At 52.1% G+C, this 19,767-nt stretch overlaps 7 protein-coding genes across 7 annotated transcripts; 4 read left to right on the top strand and 3 right to left on the bottom strand.

Moving 5' to 3' along the window:
* Positions 1-45: 45 nt before the first annotated feature.
* PSV08DRAFT_356998 (uncharacterized protein) lies at positions 46-835 on the bottom strand (the record flags this gene model as incomplete). The annotated part of the gene is made up of 2 exons (XM_014218392.1): positions 46-469; positions 660-835. The coding sequence occupies 2 exons, from the start codon at positions 833-835 to the stop codon at positions 46-48; spliced, it is 600 nt and encodes a 199-aa protein (XP_014073867.1).
* A 253-nt stretch (positions 836-1,088) lies between these two features.
* On the top strand, positions 1,089-3,028 carry PSV08DRAFT_20729 (uncharacterized protein). Its single transcript, XM_066092055.1, has 6 exons — positions 1,089-1,134; positions 1,307-1,608; positions 1,729-1,833; positions 1,889-2,029; positions 2,090-2,861; positions 2,986-3,028. Exons 2-6 carry the CDS (start codon positions 1,409-1,411, stop codon positions 2,986-2,988), a joined length of 1,221 nt encoding a protein of 406 aa, XP_065948048.1. The 5' UTR covers positions 1,089-1,134; positions 1,307-1,408; the 3' UTR covers positions 2,989-3,028.
* A 1,449-nt stretch (positions 3,029-4,477) lies between these two features.
* PSV08DRAFT_356996 (uncharacterized protein) lies at positions 4,478-7,009 on the top strand (the record flags this gene model as incomplete). Its single annotated transcript, XM_066092933.1, has 5 exons — positions 4,478-4,574; positions 4,651-4,834; positions 4,889-4,932; positions 4,985-5,227; positions 5,280-7,009. 5 exons carry the CDS (start codon positions 4,478-4,480, stop codon positions 7,007-7,009), a joined length of 2,298 nt encoding a protein of 765 aa, XP_065948047.1.
* A 309-nt stretch (positions 7,010-7,318) lies between these two features.
* Positions 7,319-10,304, bottom strand: PSV08DRAFT_211744 (uncharacterized protein; the record flags this gene model as incomplete). Its single annotated transcript, XM_066092093.1, has 5 exons — positions 7,319-7,808; positions 7,891-9,570; positions 9,623-10,006; positions 10,134-10,220; positions 10,284-10,304. 5 exons carry the CDS (start codon positions 10,302-10,304, stop codon positions 7,488-7,490), a joined length of 2,493 nt encoding a protein of 830 aa, XP_065948046.1. The 3' UTR covers positions 7,319-7,487.
* A 614-nt stretch (positions 10,305-10,918) lies between these two features.
* On the top strand, positions 10,919-12,304 carry PSV08DRAFT_382733 (uncharacterized protein; the record flags this gene model as incomplete). The annotated part of the gene is made up of 2 exons (XM_014218477.1): positions 10,919-11,893; positions 11,942-12,304. 2 exons carry the CDS (start codon positions 10,919-10,921, stop codon positions 12,302-12,304), a joined length of 1,338 nt encoding a protein of 445 aa, XP_014073952.1.
* Positions 12,305-13,676: 1,372 nt separating this feature from the next.
* On the top strand, positions 13,677-17,330 carry PSV08DRAFT_382732 (uncharacterized protein; the record flags this gene model as incomplete). The annotated part of the gene is made up of 2 exons (XM_014218476.1): positions 13,677-14,624; positions 14,673-17,330. 2 exons carry the CDS (start codon positions 13,677-13,679, stop codon positions 17,328-17,330), a joined length of 3,606 nt encoding a protein of 1,201 aa, XP_014073951.1.
* Positions 17,331-18,233: 903 nt separating this feature from the next.
* On the bottom strand, positions 18,234-19,301 carry PSV08DRAFT_232465 (uncharacterized protein; the record flags this gene model as incomplete). Its single annotated transcript, XM_014218475.1, has 1 exon — positions 18,234-19,301. One exon carries the CDS (start codon positions 19,299-19,301, stop codon positions 18,234-18,236), a length of 1,068 nt encoding a protein of 355 aa, XP_014073950.1.
* Positions 19,302-19,767: the final 466 nt, after the last annotated feature.

The raw sequence follows: 19,767 nt of genomic DNA, 5'->3' as shown, positions 1-19,767 counted from the left end.
AGCGGCCAGGGGTGGGCCCAACTGCAACGACCAGCTCAGCTAAAGTCAGCAGTTGACGCACAGGAGATCGTTAATTCCGGCCTTGCGCGGGCGTGCAATGGCGTCGCAGCCAATCTGCGGCCTGGCCGAGGGCGTTGCAGCCGTGCTGAGCCACGGCCGGCCGCCATCCTTGTATCGATCTCCAAAGCTTGTGTCTGCCCGATCGAGCAAATCGTGGCGCCATCCTCTGCCCTCACGCCCCCAGCTTCGTCTCTGCGCGTCGCTACCGAGCGCCGTAAACTTAGCGGGTTCGCTCGGCAGCACATCATCTGCGCTCTTTGCTCTTTTACCCCACCCACCTTTCTTCTCGCACACATCCCCCCCTCCCCGACTCTCGTCGCCGTCCGTCTTCTTCTCTGCTTCCCTTGCGTTCTGGTGTTTGGATTCGACCTGTTTCTCCTCTCCGCCTCCGTCCTCTGTGTCCTTGAGTCTTTGCCGCTGGTAAGCCCATCCCCCCAGGCCAGCACAATTTTCATCTCTCGCCTTGGCGCCCCTCCACCCACCCGCCCCAACTGTGCCTGCTGCATATCGACAATGCACGCAGAATTGTTCACACGCAATTGCCAGCCCGCCATTGTGTGTGCGCATCCAGCCCGCTGACGTCGTCGCCCTGCACGGACTCGTTCGCATCGCAAACCAGCCCGCTGCCCGTCGACGGCCCAGTTGCGAGCGCAATTGTCGAGTCGTCGTCGTTGTCGTTGTCGTCGTCGTCGTTGTCGCCCCCCCGCCCGCTGCCGCCGTTGGGGTCGCGGTCGTGGTCGTGGTGTCGTGACCCAACCAACGAGACGAGCCTCATGCCCGCCCCCGCCCCCCCATGTCATCCATCGCGTCGGGCCATCCTGCACACGGTACTGACTGGCCCGCACAGATTGCACTTCGAGCCTCCTCACGGTCACTCATTCACTGTCGTCACCCGCACAGTCCCTGGTGCTCAATCCCGAGTTACTGTCGCCGCTTGTTCCGAGTGTCTCTTAGCTTACTAGGCTCCTTCCTTGGCCGAGCTGCCTTTGCGCCTGAGCCCGACGTCAGCGCCTACTTCACACCTTCACAGGCTACGTTTCCCTTGCTGCGACACCAGGAGCATCGTTCCCAGTGGTGAGTGTGTCTCTCTGTGTGTGTATGTGTGTGTGTGTGTGTGCGCCCAGGGTGCTTGCCCAACACACCCGACCCTGCCCTACCCTGCCTTGCCCTGCACTCACCTCGCTCCCGCTGCCTGGCTTACTTACCCGCCCATTCACCGACGCTAACCATTGCTTTTCGCGCGCAGACATATAAACGACTCCTACACTTCTCAATCATAATTAGAGCGACTTACCCTTACTCCCCACCTCCGCTAGTCCACCCGACTACCCCGCTTGCTCTATCCAGCATGTCTTTCAACAACGGTTACAACGACCAGTTCCAGGGCCCGCCCCAGGGCGATATGAACAACCCCACCCCACAGCCGGGCGACATGGGTCAGCCCATGGACACCTCCGGCAACGGCTTCCCACCTCAGGGCAACATGGGCCCTCCAGGCAGCGCTGGTGGCGATGGTCAAGGCCAGGGTGCCGGAAAGACGACTCTCTGGTGAGTCGACGCATGCGCGCCCTCCCCCCGACGCTGCGCACACCATGTGCAATGTGGCCAACGCTTGCCTCAGCGTCAAATGGCATGTAGCAAAATAGGTCAATGCTGACAATGGCACAGGATGGGTGAGCTCGAGCCCTGGATTGACGAAAACTTTGTCCGCAGCATCTGGTACAACATGGGTGAGACAGTCAATGTTAAGATGATCCGTGACAAATTCTCCGGGTAAGCACACACAATCCCTCTCTACAAAGCCACCAGGCTAACTACCGCATAGCAGCAATGCTGGATATTGCTTCGTCGACTTTGCGAGCCCTGATGCTGCCGCCAAGGCCCTGAACCTTAACGGACAACTGATCCCAAACTCGAACCGTCCATTCAAGCTCAACTGGGCTTCTGGTGGCGGTCTCGCTGATAGGAGGCAAGTCATGTCTGCTCTCTCACATGCATACTGCAATGACCTCTAACACTAAAAGAATAGCCGCGACGAGCGTGGTCCCGAATTCAGCATCTTCGTCGGAGACTTGGGCCCCGAAGTCACCGAATTCGTCCTTGTCCAGTTGTTCCAGAACAAGTACCCCTCGACCAAGTCGGCAAAGATCATGTCGGACCCCATCAGTGGCATGTCGCGTGGATATGGATTCGTCCGATTTGCCAGCGAGGAAGACCAGCAAAAGGCTCTGACTGAGATGCAAGGCGTTTACTGCGGCAACCGCCCCATGCGTATTTCTACTGCCACGCCAAAGAACAAGAGCGGTGGTCCAGGCGGCCCCGGCGGAATGGGCATGCCCCAAGGTGCGGGTGGCCCAGGCATGGGCATGTATTCGATGGGTGCTCCCCCAATGGGTAATTACTACGGCGCTCCCCAGCCCATGAACCAGTTTACGGATCCCAACAACACTACCGTCTTCGTCGGCGGTCTCTCGGGCTATGTTACCGAGGACGAGCTACGCTCTTTCTTCCAAGGTTTCGGCGAAATCACCTACGTCAAGATTCCTCCAGGCAAGGGATGTGGCTTCGTCCAGTTCGTGCAGCGCCACGCCGCAGAGATGGCTATCAACCAGATGCAAGGTTACCCAATTGGTAACTCTCGCGTGCGTCTCAGTTGGGGTCGCTCTCAGAACAATTCTGGACCCGCCGGTACCCCATACCGCCCTGCGCCACCTCCACCAGTGCCCTTTGGCCCTGGAATGGGCATGCCCCCGCAACACCCCTACGGCGGTGGTGGCGGCGGTTACGGTCCTATGATGAAGGTAAGGCGACATCACGTCTAGAGGGTTGGATAGTGCAAACGCCTCGTCGGCAGTTGAGCATTGTCTCCTACCTCGACCTCCCCCCCCCCTCTTTTTGCCGCTGCCAGTGCTAACTTTGTTACAGTAAGCGCATTCTTTCCCTCTGTATTGCTTGCACGGCGCTTCATTCGTGGTTCATCCCGTTGGCTTTACTGCAACGACCCCTTTCATGACTCGGCAATGACGTTTTCGAGCGATTTGGTCTTTAGTTCTATAACGGGCGGTACTCTAAAAGTTCTCGACTTTCTCTGACGACACCATCTTGCTGGAGGGCCATAGAGGGGAGTCTTTGTATAACAGGCCATCCATTCTCCCACTCGGACTTTTCTTTCAGAGCGTGCTACTCTTCTTTCGGGGAGCATCTATGGGATGTAGCTAGTCATGCATGGGTCGGGTGCTGCTTTCTGTCAAATGCCTTTCTTTTACCGGTTGCGCTCTGTGACCAGCAGATTGGCTATCCTTCCAATCACACGATTCTTCTATTTTTCTGCGTGGTTTGTTGCGTGCTTGCTTACTTGCTTACTTGTTTGATTCATCTAACGGTCTGGTTCCAAGTGCATCATAGTTGGTTTTCTTTGTTCGTGCGCGTATGTAGAGTTTGGCTGGCGTGCGTATGATTTGTTGCCTTGTCAGAGCTCAGGGAGTATTTCACTAACCTTGCTGTGCGCAGTCCTCCTCTCACGCAGGCGTCGCTGCCTCCGCCTTATTCGTCCATCGCGAACAATAACTACGCTGGCTCACAAAACGACAGTCAGAACGCATCTGCTCTTCAGAGCGGCGCAGCAAACGGTCTCCAATCTGGCCTCGGTGGCTTCACTCGTTTCACGCCGCCCCAATCGAACGATCCAAACGGTTCCTTTTCGTAACAGTTCCCTTTCTTCTGCACTGGCCTGCCAGCCAGGCCATATCGGCCAGATGTGCATACAGTAATACTTGATGGTTTAGCAAGGAGTTCAGGGGGGCACTTCATCATAATGTCGGCGTACATTGCTTTCGGATATGGGACTACGTTGTTTTAGCAGGGCGTTTGGCGAATACCAAAACAGCGGATACCCATGTTACGAAAGGAGGAGGTTCCTCCAACAATCTAATGTTTCTCACATCACGAGGTAATTCTACGACCTAGGCGTTTTGTTTTTGAAGATGTATGTTCTATGGACAGCGCATGTGTCGCCTTGCCATGGTTGATCAGCAATCAGACAGCTGCTTGACATCAAACAAGAAGACTGACGGACATTTCTTCGATTGATTAGCGGGATATTACCCCCCCTTTTTTTTTGCTCAGCTCATCACTGTACCCCAATCAAAATTGAGACATGTATGTCTCCTTGGTTCGCATGGTCATATGTTTATCAATATCCGTCATATTCAGAAGTTAATAGGTTATTTGCTACATGACGTGTGATAAAACTGACCATTCGTACCTTCCCATGAGGCTCCTCAGGTGTGCCCGCCATTACCCAGCCGTCAATTTGTCAATCAGGCTCTTCCCCCTGCCTCACACACTCCCGCTCTAGCACAACTACCGGTTGCTCGTTGCTCTCTTGGATCTGAACAGCAGCAATCACACGCCGATCATGCGTTACGATGATTGGGATGTGATCCTCTTTCCTCGAGACTCCCATGTTCCAATTCAGGAGTTCAAGACTGCTTGCTTTGTCTCGCAAGTGGAGTGTGAGTTGCACCGCTACTTAGTCTCTTTTCGGCTGGCTTGCTATCACTTGGGGTCAACTACACTGACACACCACAGACGGGCGCCAACTGCCGACATTAACCTGCTTCATCAGCTCACTGCCACCCTCGACCCCATTTCGTATCTCACTTCATTCCTGGCGTCCCGCTTTGAAAGCCTCAGCGCTCCTCGAGTCCCGACGCAAAAACAATCAAAAGGTAGTTTTCAACGTCCAGGTCATTGTGGGCGAGGCCAGACTCTTGTAAGCCTCGAGTAGTTGCTGCCGGATGAGAGTGACACCTACTGACCAACTTAGTCACGGCTTCTTTGACTTGAATACGAAATGGCCTCAAGAGATTGGTAAGTGATCCAGAGCAAAAATTGGGTAAAACAAGATCTGACTACTGTGGAGCCTACGAGAAAAGGTCGCTCACCTTCAATGATCTACCTACGAGCCAGCGGAAACGGCCTCTTGAGTTCCCTCCCTTCCACAATCTTACGCTCAAGAATAACATTTGGGATGCTCGTGATCCATATGGGCGCATACGAGTCGTTTTGTCAGAACAGCTAGTCAGCAGCATGCCAAGTCCTGGGAGTTTAGACTTTGGCACTGCCAACGAGATCGTTTGCTTCTCATTCCAGCATGCACCAAAAGGTATGTTCCAAAATACTAGAAATCTATGGTGGAATATGCTCAAGCGACGTAGATATCCTCCAGCAGACCGGAATCTCGTGGCCGATCTCGAACCCGCTCTACCTCCCGGATGCGTTTAATCGGGACAGCCAGTGCCCTCAGGCATCTCCAGCAACTTCGTGGACCCCTGATGCGCATCTTTTTAGAGTAAACATGCATATGCTGACTCCACAATTGCATAATGCACAACCCATGTTCGCGAGATCGAATGATAGCAAGCCCAAGCGACTATCCAACGCGCACCTGCCACCTGTTCCACACTTTCCAAAGCATTCTGTTGCCCCCAATAACCACACTCGTCGTGAAACTACATGGGATGATACATTCAGCACGCTCAATTACACTGGCGAAACCGCCAGCACAGATAACTGGTCAGAAAAGAGGAAGACATCCGCGTCGTCTGATCACCCCATGCTGAATCACATGTACGACTCACATACATCGACCAATGGTCTGCCATGGATGGGTGATATATCTCAGCACGTTCAGAGCGAAAGTATAGACTGGGATGATTATTCAAAAACCCGAAAAGAGAAGCCGTTTGTCGTTACGCTTCAGGATACTCAGTTGGGCCAGATAATTGATGCAATCAGCCCACCAAAGCATGATCGTGAGATTTCTCGGACACCTGGTGGACCGTTTCATGAGCCAGTTAGTCACCAAGCCACTTATACTTACTATCCACCGAAATTTGGGACTACTCCGTCGATCAAGCGTCCGTCCTCTGGGGTTCTGGCTCACAAATCATCTTATCAAGATTCCAGCAGTGTCTTACGAAACGCCTCGAACAAGCCTTCATCACATAAACATCACCCCCAAGACGATGGGAAAGACAGAATGCCTACAAGGCCACGCCCGTCTATCCCAAATAACAAGGAAGATATCGTGTCATCGCAATTGCGATTGCCAACGCCGTTTCCCCATGCCAACCGCGTTCCAACGCCGAACCCTTTTGCTCAGGGGCAGCCAGCAACCATTTCGGAATTGTCAATGAGAGATTGGTCCTCAACTCAAACAAGCGCACATCGTGTCAACCGAGGCGAGACGCCACAGTCAGCCACCGGATTCAGCAGTCTCGGCTCGGCTCATGGGCCGTCAAATTTTATTTCAAGGAGCAAAAAGGAGGGCTTGTTAGTGTCTGATTCACCAAAGCTGTTAGATCAAGCAACTCGGCAAGATGAGTGTTCGATGCCGACAGCCAGTCCGGATTCTCAAGTGGAACAAAGCTTTGTTCAAAAAGCACATAGCAATCCTACCCAAACCGATCAAAAATTTATACCTGGAATAGTAGAGATCATCGACATCGATGCTGTCGACCCCAGTTTAGAGACGACTGCGGCAGTAGATACCAGCAAACTCTCGCCGTTCAAACCCAGCCACAAGTCTCGCATCTCGCAATCAAGCATCGATAGTACGGGTCGTCTGGAAAGACAGTTGTTTAGTGCTCTGGGGGAGGAGCTTGGGAGTTTTGATCATCACCATCATCATCAGATGGATACTACGGATAGGGGACCTGAGTTTATGCATGCTCTGACTGGTGATGCGAGGACGAATTCCGAGCTCACCGGTTCTGCAATTCTTGGCTCGACTACGACCGACTTTGAGCCGACAGTCAAACGGAAGAGACAAGGCACGCTGGGTGGAGGCAGTAGCGGCAGTCCGATGAGTAAGAAGGAGAAGGCTGATGGAGCGGAAACCAAGGAAAAGAGGGAGGTAGTAGTGGTCAGTATGAGAGGAGACTGATGGTATTAAAGGTAGTATCATGAACCTTTTTGCTTCAGGGGAATTTTTCTTTTGTGGAAGGGTTGGGGGACTTGTGGCCTTGGCAATTTTTCTGGAATAGGAGATAGGTATTGATTTGGTCGTGATGGGAGATACAAACAATGGAGAGAGAGAGAGAGAGGGAGGGAGAGAGGCTATTGGGGCTAGAAGAGCAAGTTGTTTACGGGTAAGTAGAAGTAAAACCGTAGTGTTTTTTTTTTGGAATGATGCAGCGTTACTTTGAACGTACGTTTTTTTTGTCAAGGACAATACTGGATTGAGGAACAAGTCTGCAAAGGGAAACCGTTTTATCCCTACTCAAAAGGAAAAGGTTCAATCTTTCAATTTATCAATCTTAACGACGCTACCTAAGAAACATATGTAAGAGACAACAAATATCCATTTTTTTTCTGTAAAAGAAAAGAAAGAGATAGTTAACTGAAGAAAAAAAGGACAGAGATCAATAAACAAAATACCCCTGCGTCAAAGGCAACGTCTCCGCCGGCTCTGCCTCACAAACCATGCCATCAGCCTCGACGCGATAACTCTCCGGGTCGACCTTCATCTTAGGCTTCGTATCATTGAACTTCATATCGCGCTTGCCAATGTTCCTGCAATTCTTGACGGCTTCGACGCGCTTGCGCAGGCCGTAGGAGGACACGACGCCCGAGGCAATCGAGGCTTGCGAGACGAAAGTTACGCTGGAAGCGGGGACCAGCGGGGCAAACATGGGGCGCATGATGCGGGGTTCGACCATGGGGATGGAGCCGTTGGGGTCGCCCTTTTAGGCGTGTGTGTTAGTGATGTCGTCTTAGGAAGGAGGAAAGTGGTGAAAAGGGAGAAGGGGGGGGGGGAGTAGTTACCATGACGGCGTAAGAACAGAATCCGCTCTTGATAATCAAGTTCGGTTTTACGCCAAAGTTGCTTGGAGCCCAGAGGACGAGATCGGCGAGTTTGCCTACTTCGACGCTGCCGACGAGATGGCCCATGCCTTGGGCAATGGCTGGGTTGACTGTATACTTGCTGATGTATCGCTTGACGCGGAAGTTGTCTGCGTCAGTGCCCTCATCTTCCTTGAGCGTGCCGCGCTGCACCTTGTTCTTGTGTGCCGTGTTCCAAGTGCGGAGAATGACTTCACCGCATCGACCCATGGCTTGCGAGTCCGACGACATCATGGAGATGGCGCCGAGGTCATGGAGTACGTCTTCTGCGGCAATCGTCTCAGCGCGGATACGCGACTCGGCGAACGCTACGTCCTCGGGGATATTGCGGGACAGATGGTGGCAAACCATGAGCATGTCAAGATGCTCGTCCAGCGTGTTGCGGGTATATGGCCGGGTAGGGTTGGTTGAGGAGGGCAGCACGTTGTCATGCTCAACCACACTAATGATATCTGGAGCATGTCCTCCACCGGCACCCTCGGTATGGTATGTGTGAATCGTTCGGCCCTTGATCGCTGCGATGGTCGACTCAACGAAACCAGATTCGTTCAGTGTGTCGGTGTGAATCAGTGTTTGTATATCGTATTCATCGCAGACTTGTAAGCAAGCATCGATAGCTGCAGGCGTACTGCCCCAATCCTCGTGCAGTTTGAGACCGCAAACACCGGCCTCGGCTTGCTGCTGCAGAGGTCGAATATCGGAATCATTTCCTTTACCCGTAATTCCATAGTTGAGAGGAAGTTCGTCAATGGCCTGAAGCATCTGCTTGATGTGCGTCTTACCAGGCGTGCATGTTGTCGCATTCGAGCCAGTACTAGGACCTGTACCACCTCCAAGCACTGTTGTGATTCCAGATGCTATAGCCTCTTCCGCCTGCTGTGGGCAAATCAAGTGAATGTGTGTGTCAATACCACCTGCTGTCACGATCTTGTGCTCGCCAGCTATGACATCGGTGCAGGCTCCGACTACCAGCTTAGGGTCCACGCTGTCCATGACATCGGGATTGCCTGCTTTGCCAATGCCAACAATCATACCATCTTTGATTCCAATGTCGGCTTTGTAGATACCGGACCAATCGACGATGAGGGCATTAGTGATGACTGTATCCAAAGACTCCTTGTCTGATCGGCCACCAGCCTGACCCATGCCCTCACGCAGCGTCTTGCCTCCTCCGAATGCACACTCGTCACCATATATGGTCATGTCCTTTTCTACCTTGATCCACAGATCTGTAGCACCTAGCCTTACCAAGTCACCAGTTGTTGGACCAAACATTGAGATGTATGCTTGTCGCTCCATGGTACAAATGTCAATATGAGCAGCGTCGCCATAGGGCTCGGGCTCGTGAAGAAAACCTCCAGCCTGTAACTTGTCTACGATGGTGCTAGCAACGGACAGGTCGCCAATGAAGCCTGAAGCAATCTGGTTTCCACCCTTGATGATCTGGTTTCCGCCAATTTGAACAAGGCTGACAGTCTTCGTGTCACCAGGCTCAAAGCGCACCGAGGTGCCGGCAGGAATGTCAAGTCGGTAGCCATGTGCTCGTACGCGGTCAAATTGTAGCTGAGGGTTCGCCTCGATAAAGTGATAGTGCGATCCGACCTGTTGTCATGAGTCACGTGCTCTATATTCTCATGTGGCGGCCTTGACGCACCTGGATTGGCCGGTCTCCCAGGCTCTTCACCTTGAGTTTGATTCTCTTGCGCCCCTCGTTCAGTTTGATGATTCCGCTCTGTCCCTTGACAGCGACTATTGCACCTGGTTGCTTGGTGCCTTCGTACACGCTGGCATCGGGCAGAGGGAACAATTCATTCGAGGGAATAGGAAGAAAGGAGCCATATAGCGCCTTTTCGAGGTCTCCATCTTCAGTAGAGATGGGTTGATGGACGGTAACAAGATAGGTGCCTGTGGGGAAGGTGCCTTCGACCATCAACTCTGCGAGCGATGAGACAACTGCAGGTTGCACATGGCGGCGACCCAGCATGGTCTTGCCAATGGACATGAGATCGGCAACAGTATGATTGCCATCGCGAATAAGCTGTGGGCGGTCAGGATGGAAGTGGGTGCGCGTGCAGTCAGTGGAGGGGCTCGTACTTCGTGGAGATTGTTTGCAATCAATGCCTGCAGCCGTTAGCAGAGAACATGCAAGGACGTCTTGGACGTACAGCAGCTTCAGCGTGATTCAACTTGACACCCCGTGCCAGGCGACGCTGGGCAAGCAGGCCGAGCTGGGATATGACGAGCTTGTCAAGCTGTCACGACATTGTCAGCAAACTTCAGTCAGGTACTGGCACTCATGGCGGGCAGGGACATACCTCCTTGGGACAAAGCTGCATGGTGACTGTTTGCAAGCCAAGAAGTACGGTGACTACGTATGTGTCGTCTGCGTAGCAGGTGAATACAAAGCCCCACCAAATTCCTGTGTCCAGACTCACCTTGCACCCTACTAGCACTTCCCTTTCCCTTGAGCAGCCTCGCAGGCTTCACCGTTTGGGGCAAATTGCGGGGCTTGCGATAAAGATCCGCCCGTTGCCGATCAGCGATAGCGAGCCTTGGTCATGGTCACCTGCACCCGACCACCTCAACCATAGCCCGACAAACACTCACATGGCCATATAAGCATGATGCCATGCCATGTGCCCCGATTCTATGGCCATGACTATCGCGACTCAGGCCAGGCTGATCAAGATCAAGGCACACGAGGTGCTGACCGTGCCAGACGTTGATACAATACCATCCCCGTGCCACACCTCATGCAGTCCGCGCCAGTATCCTTTGCCTTGATCGCACATTGCTCCATCAGTCCCCATGTCCAAAGCCATGGCTGTTATAACATCATGACAGCCCCCGACTGCATATCCTCTATTCCAAGCCTAGTCGACGTGTGTGCATGACCCAGGTACCGCGCCACATAGGACCACCCCTAGCCACCCTTTTACACGCCACCGAGATGCACTCGCTCATCAAGCATCTCAAACCGGACAAGGCAGACGAGGAACCTCGCCAACCACAATCAGATGCACCCGTCAAAAGAAGTAGAGCGCCGGCCAAGCCTCCATCGAACGACCCCAACATCCCGAAGAAGCGCCTTCATGTCAACCAAATATGTCTCTACGAACGCCGTCTACCCGGAAGAGCATATGTCTCTGCTCATGTGAACCGCTTGCAACACGGCTTCTACAGGTCCGATGTCCTCCATGGAGCCGCTATCAACCATGTCTACTTTGTCTCTGTCCGTTTCGTCTTTCATCCACATGATCCGGAATCGCATCGCTTCAGGAGTGCCGAGATTCAAGTAAGCCTATACGGCGAAGACCCCAGCTCTAGCTCCAACAAACGGGCCGGGCGCTCGCAACCGCGCATCCTGAAGCACGCTCCAGAGCTCATGTTTGGTGCCGTATCCCCAGAGAACCTCCAGTGGAATTTTAGCCTTTCGACTTCACTAGGCGTATCTCCGGCATCCCCCATCGGTGCATATATAATACCGCAAGCGTCTGTGCAAAGCAGCTACAAGGTCTATCATATGATGAGTGTCCAAGGTTCAGTGCGGTCAAGGCAAGACGGGTCGGGGCATACCATTGAGGACTCCAAAGCCGTCTGGACGCTCAGCGAGAACGTGCTCCAGAAATCAGGGTTGCCGCGCGAGTTTGATTTTGTGATGCTTGTGCAGAAGCCAAAGGATGTTAGGAACATATACATGACGGTCAATGTAGATGCCAGTGTAGCAACTTGGTATGGTGCATACCCCCAATGGTACAACAATCTCTCCGAGTACATGCCATCGCAAAACTTTGCTGTCAGCTTTGAACACGACGTTGGGCAACGGTTCCTTCCCAACCACCCTGGGTTTGGCTACAACTTTGCAGACCTGATACACTCGCTGGATCAGTATGTAATGATGCCAGGGACCATCTATCCGACCGCTGTAAGTTTGCTTGGCCATACAAAACATGCCATAAGCTGATCGAATCAGGGTACAAATCAAGGAGAGTCCAACCCGAACCAAACTCCCCGGCAGCCACTTGAGGAGAACAAAGTCAACGAGCCCGACCATGCACCCTCTCGCTCCAAGCAGCGTCCTAGGTCCCCGAATGAATATCAATCGCCAATGCAAGACTCGAGCCAACGAGAAAGACGGAATTGGACGCCTGAGCATATTGATGTTCGACTTGTTGTCGACCACCGATTTCCTCGAAGCCCTGATCCACGACGCTTTTCGTATTCGCCTCCGCACGTTGTGGAAACGAGGCGGCATCCATCGATACGACGCAGAAAGTCACGGATACGCCTAAAGGAGTATGGCGAAGTAGAATTTAAAAGGACTTATACGCGATGATGCAGAGACTGGAGGAAGCAGGACACAGGCTGGAGGAGCCGTTAATAAACATCTGGTCACATGGAAAGTACATGTACATGTGCGCATGTGGCCCGATGCACACACAACAATCGCTTCGTCAGCCAACGCTCCATGTGTGCATCTAATATCCGACCAGAAGAAATCAATGGGCCGATATCAGGATAGGGGAATTGTGCGTGACCTTGTGATGATCCGATGCGGGCGAACATGCAGTTTGCAGGTCGCTACTGGCTCGCTTATGTGCCTTGAATAGAAGCAATTCCGTCGGTTGGGTGGCGCCGGCTTGTCGCAGGACGAGGCAACAGGTCGGCAGTAGCTGATTGGATCTGTGACAGCTGTCGGCACCCGGTTGTGCGGGTTCGAAACGAGATGATGGAAACTAGCAAGACTCAGCGCAAGGGATCCAGTGGTTGAGGATGCTCGATGGTCGTGTCTGCGGTCGCGGGGCTGAGGGAGGCTGCGGCGTGTGAGTGGCTGGCGAGTAGGAGGCGCTAGGCCGGGGTCGAGTAGTCGACGACCATCCACGACGCTGCGTTGCTCTCTCTTCGTACCCAACAGCCTTGTGGTTGTGATGAACAATGACACCTACCGTGGACGCAGTGGAAATGCGTCGTCTGCTGAGATGACGAATCCCCGGAGCCCGCCCCTAAGTGTCTAGGGCTGACGGCCCCGTTCTGCAAATGTTTCTCCCAATGATGTTTTGTCGCGTCTTCCTTCCCCAGGTACCCGGTACGACTACCACGCCGTCGTGCCTTCCTCTTCTCTCGCTCGCCAGGTCGTCGTCGTGCAGCGCTCTTTCCTCGTCGCCTTCTTCCGCTTCTCCTCTCTAGCAAACACCTGTAGTCTTTCTTCTTTTCTGTTGATCCTGAATTTAATGCTCCCTTCTTCCCTTGCCTTTGCTGCTGAACATTCGTCCCAAATCGTTGCTTCCTCTGACGTCGCTCAATCCTACAAACATACGCTTCACGTCATCGCAGCGTAACAAGAAAGGCGTAGGCAGAAATAGGCGTTACTGCACTCTCATCTTGGACTAGCCTAACGATAAGTCTCAAAATTTGGTCCTTGTCGGTACGGTGACCAGTTTTACGTTCGAAGGCAGTCGAGGTTAGTCGGACACTACACGTATGATGGAGAATATGCAGGGCTGATAAGATACCCAGAGTCTTCGGTTCCGATTACTGTAGCCCATTGCCATGGCGTAGATTCCGCCATGGGTTCGCTGGCGCTTTCATCAAGTTCGATATCCAAGACAAACAACCGATCAAGAGCCCATAAACCTTCGCGACATCAATAGCAGTGCAAGTTCGTCATCGGGGAAAGTCTACCTAAACAAATTTCATACAAGCTGAATATGGCGGCCTTCTACCCCCATTCACAGTCGCCGTGGGCTTCTGATCGGGCTTCACCGCGGCTGCACACTGGCAATCCTATGACGCCAGTTCACTCCCCGCACCACTCACTCACTTCCACAGTCTCCTCACGGACCCCGATTCACACACTCACTATTCACGAATACCGCAAGCAACAGCACACGCCTACGCTCGCCCGCAAGGAAACGCCACCGCCAGGCAAAACTCTCCGGAGGAAACCTGCAGCGCCTGCACTGAGCGATATTGAGCGCGCTGCTTCAGTGTCGCCCTCGACTTGGCCAGACTCCGGTCTACCACAACGCTCTCTTCACTTTTCCCAGTCAGCCCATCAACTGAAACCGTCTTTGCATGCTTTCCATCAACAAACGCGACCCGAGCTACCATTTCGAGCGCAGTCGACTGAACCTCGCCAACAGACAGGTAGCATATCAAGCTTGTCGACTACCAGCTCCTCTAGCAAGGTACGTTACTTTAACTCGAGAAAGAGGTTACCGAGACCGCCTGCCATTACAGGCTTGGCTCCATTTCCTCCTTCCCCTGTGGATGTAGAACCTTCACAAACACTACAACCGCCTCCGGCTACGCCGAGCCTGTCCATAGATCGCACACGTTGGAGTGACGCACGAACAACAAAAACGCATTCGTCATTTTCGCTATCGCGATTCCCACAGCCACCTCACCGAGCGGACTCATCACCCTCTCCATCGCTAGACGAAAGAGAGCCCGTCCATGTGAACCCACAAAATTTCGCAGCCAACAAGCCTGCAACGCCACCCACAACACCTGCAACCATTCACTACCGGGGTGCCTCGTTCGATTTGGTAAATCCCCGCGACTCCCTATTATTGCACAATATTGTCACTCCCTCGCGGGACTTCGATTCGAGTGACTACTTCCCTGTGCCCACTTCCGACAACGCCTTTTCAGAGGTACGAGATATTCAATCTTTCTTAGGACTTGGCTTACTAGAGCATCAGATGGCTCCCAAGCGAGCTGTGTATGGAGACTTCCATGCAGCGCACGCAGGTATTCTGCGACGTCCCACAGACTCTCCCAATCAGTCAAATACGGATATTCCAGCTCCTCCAACGCCCGCAGCTCTCAGCCCGAATTCCTCTTCGTATACGTCTCCCATGTACAGCCCAGACTCTGCCGATATACCCTCTCCTCTGTTTATGAAAACGCCTGCACGTGATTCGCGCTTCTCTCTCAAAGGTCTGACTCGTAGCTTGACACAGCGATTGAGCAAAGCACCATTAAGGTCCCAAGATGAGGAGCTACAGGAAGTTCACAATCGAAAAGTGAGCACGGAGACAATGAGCATGAACTTGGAATTTCCAGGATCCTTTCGACCACATATCTCCATACCTGAGACCTCTTATGACCCAGTCGATCCAATGTCTCCCATGACACCTCTTGGTCCAATGTCCCCTGAGGGCTTTCCAGCCTTCTCTCCGGGACAGGGTGAGGCAGAGCTGTCACGGAGGTATTCGATAGAACGATATGAGACACAGCCGCTTTCGTCAATGTTACCGGACGATAATGCCAGGCAATTAGAGCCAAGGCCCACTTCAAAGGCACTGCCTTTGGAGGAAAGCGGCTTGACCAAACCCTACTATGATGACATGGACTCGATTTATCCAAGCTCGTCAATCTACACTAGAGATGATCGTCGCGTGTCAAGTTACCAGCAGGGCCTTGTGAACAATCGCAACAACAATGCCAATTCATTGGAACGCGGAACACAACAACCTGCATTGCAAGAAGTCAACAATGGTTTCCAAGAACAATCTGTGTTTGCTCATTCTTCGGGCTTGCCTCCAAACGAGGTACCACCACTCGCGCCAGCTTTCGAGTATTATGAATCTTTCTGCTTCCCTTCTACTTCGGGAATTTCTGGGATAAATTCAAACGAATCAGCCGACTCTTATGGAGATACACGCGATCTTCTAAATGTCTCTGGTGACGAAGATCTTACACAGCCTAATCTGATGCAGACTCTGGAGCATTCTTCGACATTCTCTCAACCAAAAATCAACCCTCTCGGGCCCTCCTCTTCGTACTCACAAGTCGAGGCCGGTAGTCCCAACACTCCCAAGGAAGCTCTTGATCAGGCTGAACAAATCTTCCAAGATACAGTGAACCAACAAAGAATCGACAACAAGATTCCAGCCATCTGGTCCAGACGTAACTCGGGTAGCCAGCTGCTAAACAAAACAGTGATCAACAGATCTTTGGATGATGACGATCCAGCCGCTGTGGAAGAGCAAGATGATTGGGAGACAGTCGGTGGCAACAGTAGAGACTCAAAGGACCACGGGTCGCTCGACAGTATCGCAGACTATAGCAGCGATGGGGGAACGCGTAATAGTCTTGGATTGAATTCGGATGGCTCACTCCCATCTTGGGTAAAACAGCCTCAGTCACCAGCCCGATCAAACTACTATAATCACCCAAGTCCGATCCTTAATCAGCACTCTCACCCTTTCAGGTCTTCGCCTCCTGAATTGAATATCCGCTCAGACATGCGCGCTGCTCCCAACACTTCTTCCTCTCCATTACCCGCTCGGCCGGCGAACCTATATGCCTTCGGTGACAAAGAGACACAAGAACTATTGGCTTCTGGTCCTAATGAGAACATCATCATCGATGAGCAGCCACCAGCGCATGCTCCTCAATCAAATGTGCCTGAAAATCAAGATCCGGCATACATGTCAAGCGCTCCAGGTGGTCCCATCGGTCAAGGACGGCAAACCATGCTTAAGAAACTCTCAATTATCGATTCAAAAGGCAAGCTTACCGAGACTCCTCGCGAAACCAGTCCACGCAAAACAATTAGGAGTGTTACAAGCACTAGCAGTCCCAGTGTGAGACAAAGTTCGACGGTTGGCCGACAAAGCTCCCGTTCGGACTATACTGGGTTTTATGCATCGCCATTTCCTGCTACTGGCAGTGTCACGCGGATAAGCCAGCGTCAATCAACTCATGGGCCAAATCATAGCCGGGCGTCATCTGAGATGACTCTCTTCCCTAGTTCAAAGGCATTGAGACAAGCGCAAGAGGCCTATTCGCCTCTTGATGGTTGTCGGGACCTACGGAACTCGACTACTTTTGTACGAAGTCAACGTCGCACGAGTCGGTCTGCTGTACCAGGTCAGACAAAACTACGAGAAATGTTTCTATCGCCTGAAGCTCGATCAACTTCTTCGACAAAACGCACTCATATCACGCACATTGTGGGTGGCGATCGTCCATCGACTAGTGATACGAACACACCTCTACATCGTTCATTTCCCAGTCTCGAGATTTACCCAGCTAACTCTCGAAGCACTACTGGCTACATACACTCGCCTCACTTGCTCTGTGTAGAACGTAAAATTAACCCTGAAGATGAAGAAAGAAGGCGCAAGCTTTCTTGGATGATATTCGCGGCGTTTTGCGTGCTTCCACCGGCTATCATTCTCTTTCGCTTCATGGGAGACAGTGTCATCGCTTCAATGACGGACGGTCATCTTGGTCACTGCACGCCATATTCGAAGAGGATGGCGCTTATTGCAGGCATCGCAGTTAACATAAGCCTTGTCATTGCGGCAATTGTACCAGTGTTGGTTGTGCATGCGCTGAGCGCTGCATGAGCGGCATTGTTTAAACCAAGAAAGCATAAGGAACATTGGTGCAAGACTGGAACACGAATTGGCATATGAGAACATTCAGGCCAATTGGCAACACACTCCGGAGATCACTTGTAGTAGTCGCAATCGCCATCACATGGCGTGTACCCTTTTTTTCTCAAAAGTCATATCTTTATTTCTTTTCTATCTTTGTATTACATAACCGGGGTTTCATATTCTCTCAAGACATGTCAAACCAGACTCTCACTTTCTCTCTCTCCTATGTTTGGGTTTGATGGTTGCATAATTGATGGGCGGGTAATAGCTTTTAGGGCAATATGGGAGTTCTTCTCTTCTTTTTTTTACAGACTCCGTGTCCGAATGTCATCGGACTTGGCCACTTTGACTTGCTCGGTCCAAGCAGGAACTTCGACTTTAAGTGTACATTTCTCTTTTTCGTTTCTTGGAAAGCGTACATGGAATTGATCGAGCCAATTTGAGGTTAGAAACAAGAGCCGTCTTTTTTTGAACTTGATCCGCCTTGAGAAAGGGGGGCTACCTCATTTTGTCAATAAGCCTTGACCTCTTGTGGTTCTTTGATGGAAGTAATCAAGCACTTGTTTTTTTTTTACGACATTTCCCATACGATGACGTCAAATGAAAGCTATATGTGGCGTCCACTCCATTTCTCTCCATTCACTAGATGACGTCACTTTTCGCGCCCCGCCAAAAAAAGAGACAATGTGGTTACAAACGTTGTGCTTATTAATGTCTTTTGTTTGTTTTTACATTGATTCATTTCATCTCTACAGCCAACGGTCATTCATCTATGATGCCGATAGTATCGCTAACTAAACAAAGAGAAAAAAAAAATGAAGGGTGGGGGGAGGGTGCAGAATCAACCTGAGGAAAGGGAGTTTTAAAAATTTACGACTCCTTTGTCAAATCGGCAATCTGCAGGACTGCCTTTCCAAAGTTCTTTCCCTCGAGCATACCCAGGAAGCCGTCGACGGCATTGTCGATGCCCTCGGTGACGCTGATCTGGGCCTTGAAGGTACCATCGGCGAGCCACGTTTGGAGCTTCTCCTGGTGGTCCTTGGCGTGCTTGGGGCCCATGTTTGCGTCGCCGACGATGAAGCCGCGCATGGTGATGCGCTTGGTGACGATGTTCATGAGGTTGCGGATGGGGTAGAGTTCGTCGGGCTTGGAGTTGTACTGGGAGATCATACCGCAGGCGATGATGCGGCCGAAAGTGTTCATGGCGTTGATGGCGGCCTCGAGTTGCTCGCCACCGACGTTCTCGTAGTAGATGTCGATGCCGTTGGGGGCGAGGCGGGCGAGGGCATCGGCGGGCTTCTCCTTCTTGTAGTTGAAGCCCGAGTCGAACTTGAGGTCGTTGGTGATGAAGTCGAGCTTCTTGTCGTCGCCGACGCTGCCGATGACGGTGAGGCCCTCGTGCTTGGCGAGCTGGCCGACGAGCTGGCCGACGGCGCCCGAGGCGGCGGAGATGAAGATTGTTTCGCCCTTCTTGGGCTGTCCAATCTCGTAGAAGGACGACCAGGCCGTCAGACCGGGCATGCCGAGCGGACCGAGGAAGTACTTGGGATCCAGGTTGTAGGGATTCTCGAGCTTCTTGCAGAGATCGACCGCGGCCTTGTCGAGAACAGAGTACTCCTCAATGGGGGTGACGCTCATGGTAATCAGCGTCTCGCCCTCGCTGAACTTTTGGTTGTTGGACTTGACAACCTTGAAGATGGAGCGGTTGGTCATGGGCTTGCCCAGCTCAAACGGAGGAGAGTATGACTTTGTTCCGGCAGCACGCATGCGTCCACGCTGGTAAGGGTCGAACGAGGCATAAAAGTTCTTGACGAGAATAGAGCCCTCGGGCAGGTCCTGGTTGAGGTCGATTGGGCGGTCTTCAATGGCAATGTCCTCGCCAGGCTTTGGCCAGCCCTCAGGCACCTTCTTGAAAATGAGACCCTTGTTCTGAACCATGGTGAAGTTGTGTAACTACTAAGTCGTGTGATGTAGGTGTTTTTTGTCAAAGTATTTGAATAAAAATATAATCCTAGATTGGGTAGTTATCAAAAAAAAAGAACAGAGGTTGTTGTTGCTGCAAGAGGTTGAAACTGGATTGATGTGATATGAGGTTAAAAAAAAAAGACGGGCAGCAACGAGCACCTATATAGTGGCAGTAGAACGTAATACCAAGCAAACAAATGATTTCACGGCCGAAAAAAAATATCCTTCTTGCATCATCTGTATCTGTAATCTAGGGCCGCTGGTGCCGGGGCATGTCCTTGCACAACAGGGCATTTCGGGCAGTTTCCGGCAAGTGGCGGGGCCTAGTCGTTGCTGTGCAAGGAAGGTGTCTCGATATGGAGGGATGAGACATGTCGAAGTTGCAGAATCTTCAAGACAGCAATGGAAGACACGAAGCCATGACGAGCGTCGCGCCGGG

This window comes from Bipolaris maydis, assembly GCF_028858645.1.
Source record: "Bipolaris maydis strain C4 unplaced genomic scaffold PSV08scaffold_17, whole genome shotgun sequence".
NCBI classification, from domain to species: Eukaryota; Fungi; Ascomycota; class Dothideomycetes; order Pleosporales; family Pleosporaceae; genus Bipolaris; species Bipolaris maydis.
Note: the sequence above shows the minus strand (reverse complement) of the source record. Positions and strands in the feature narration are given on the sequence as shown.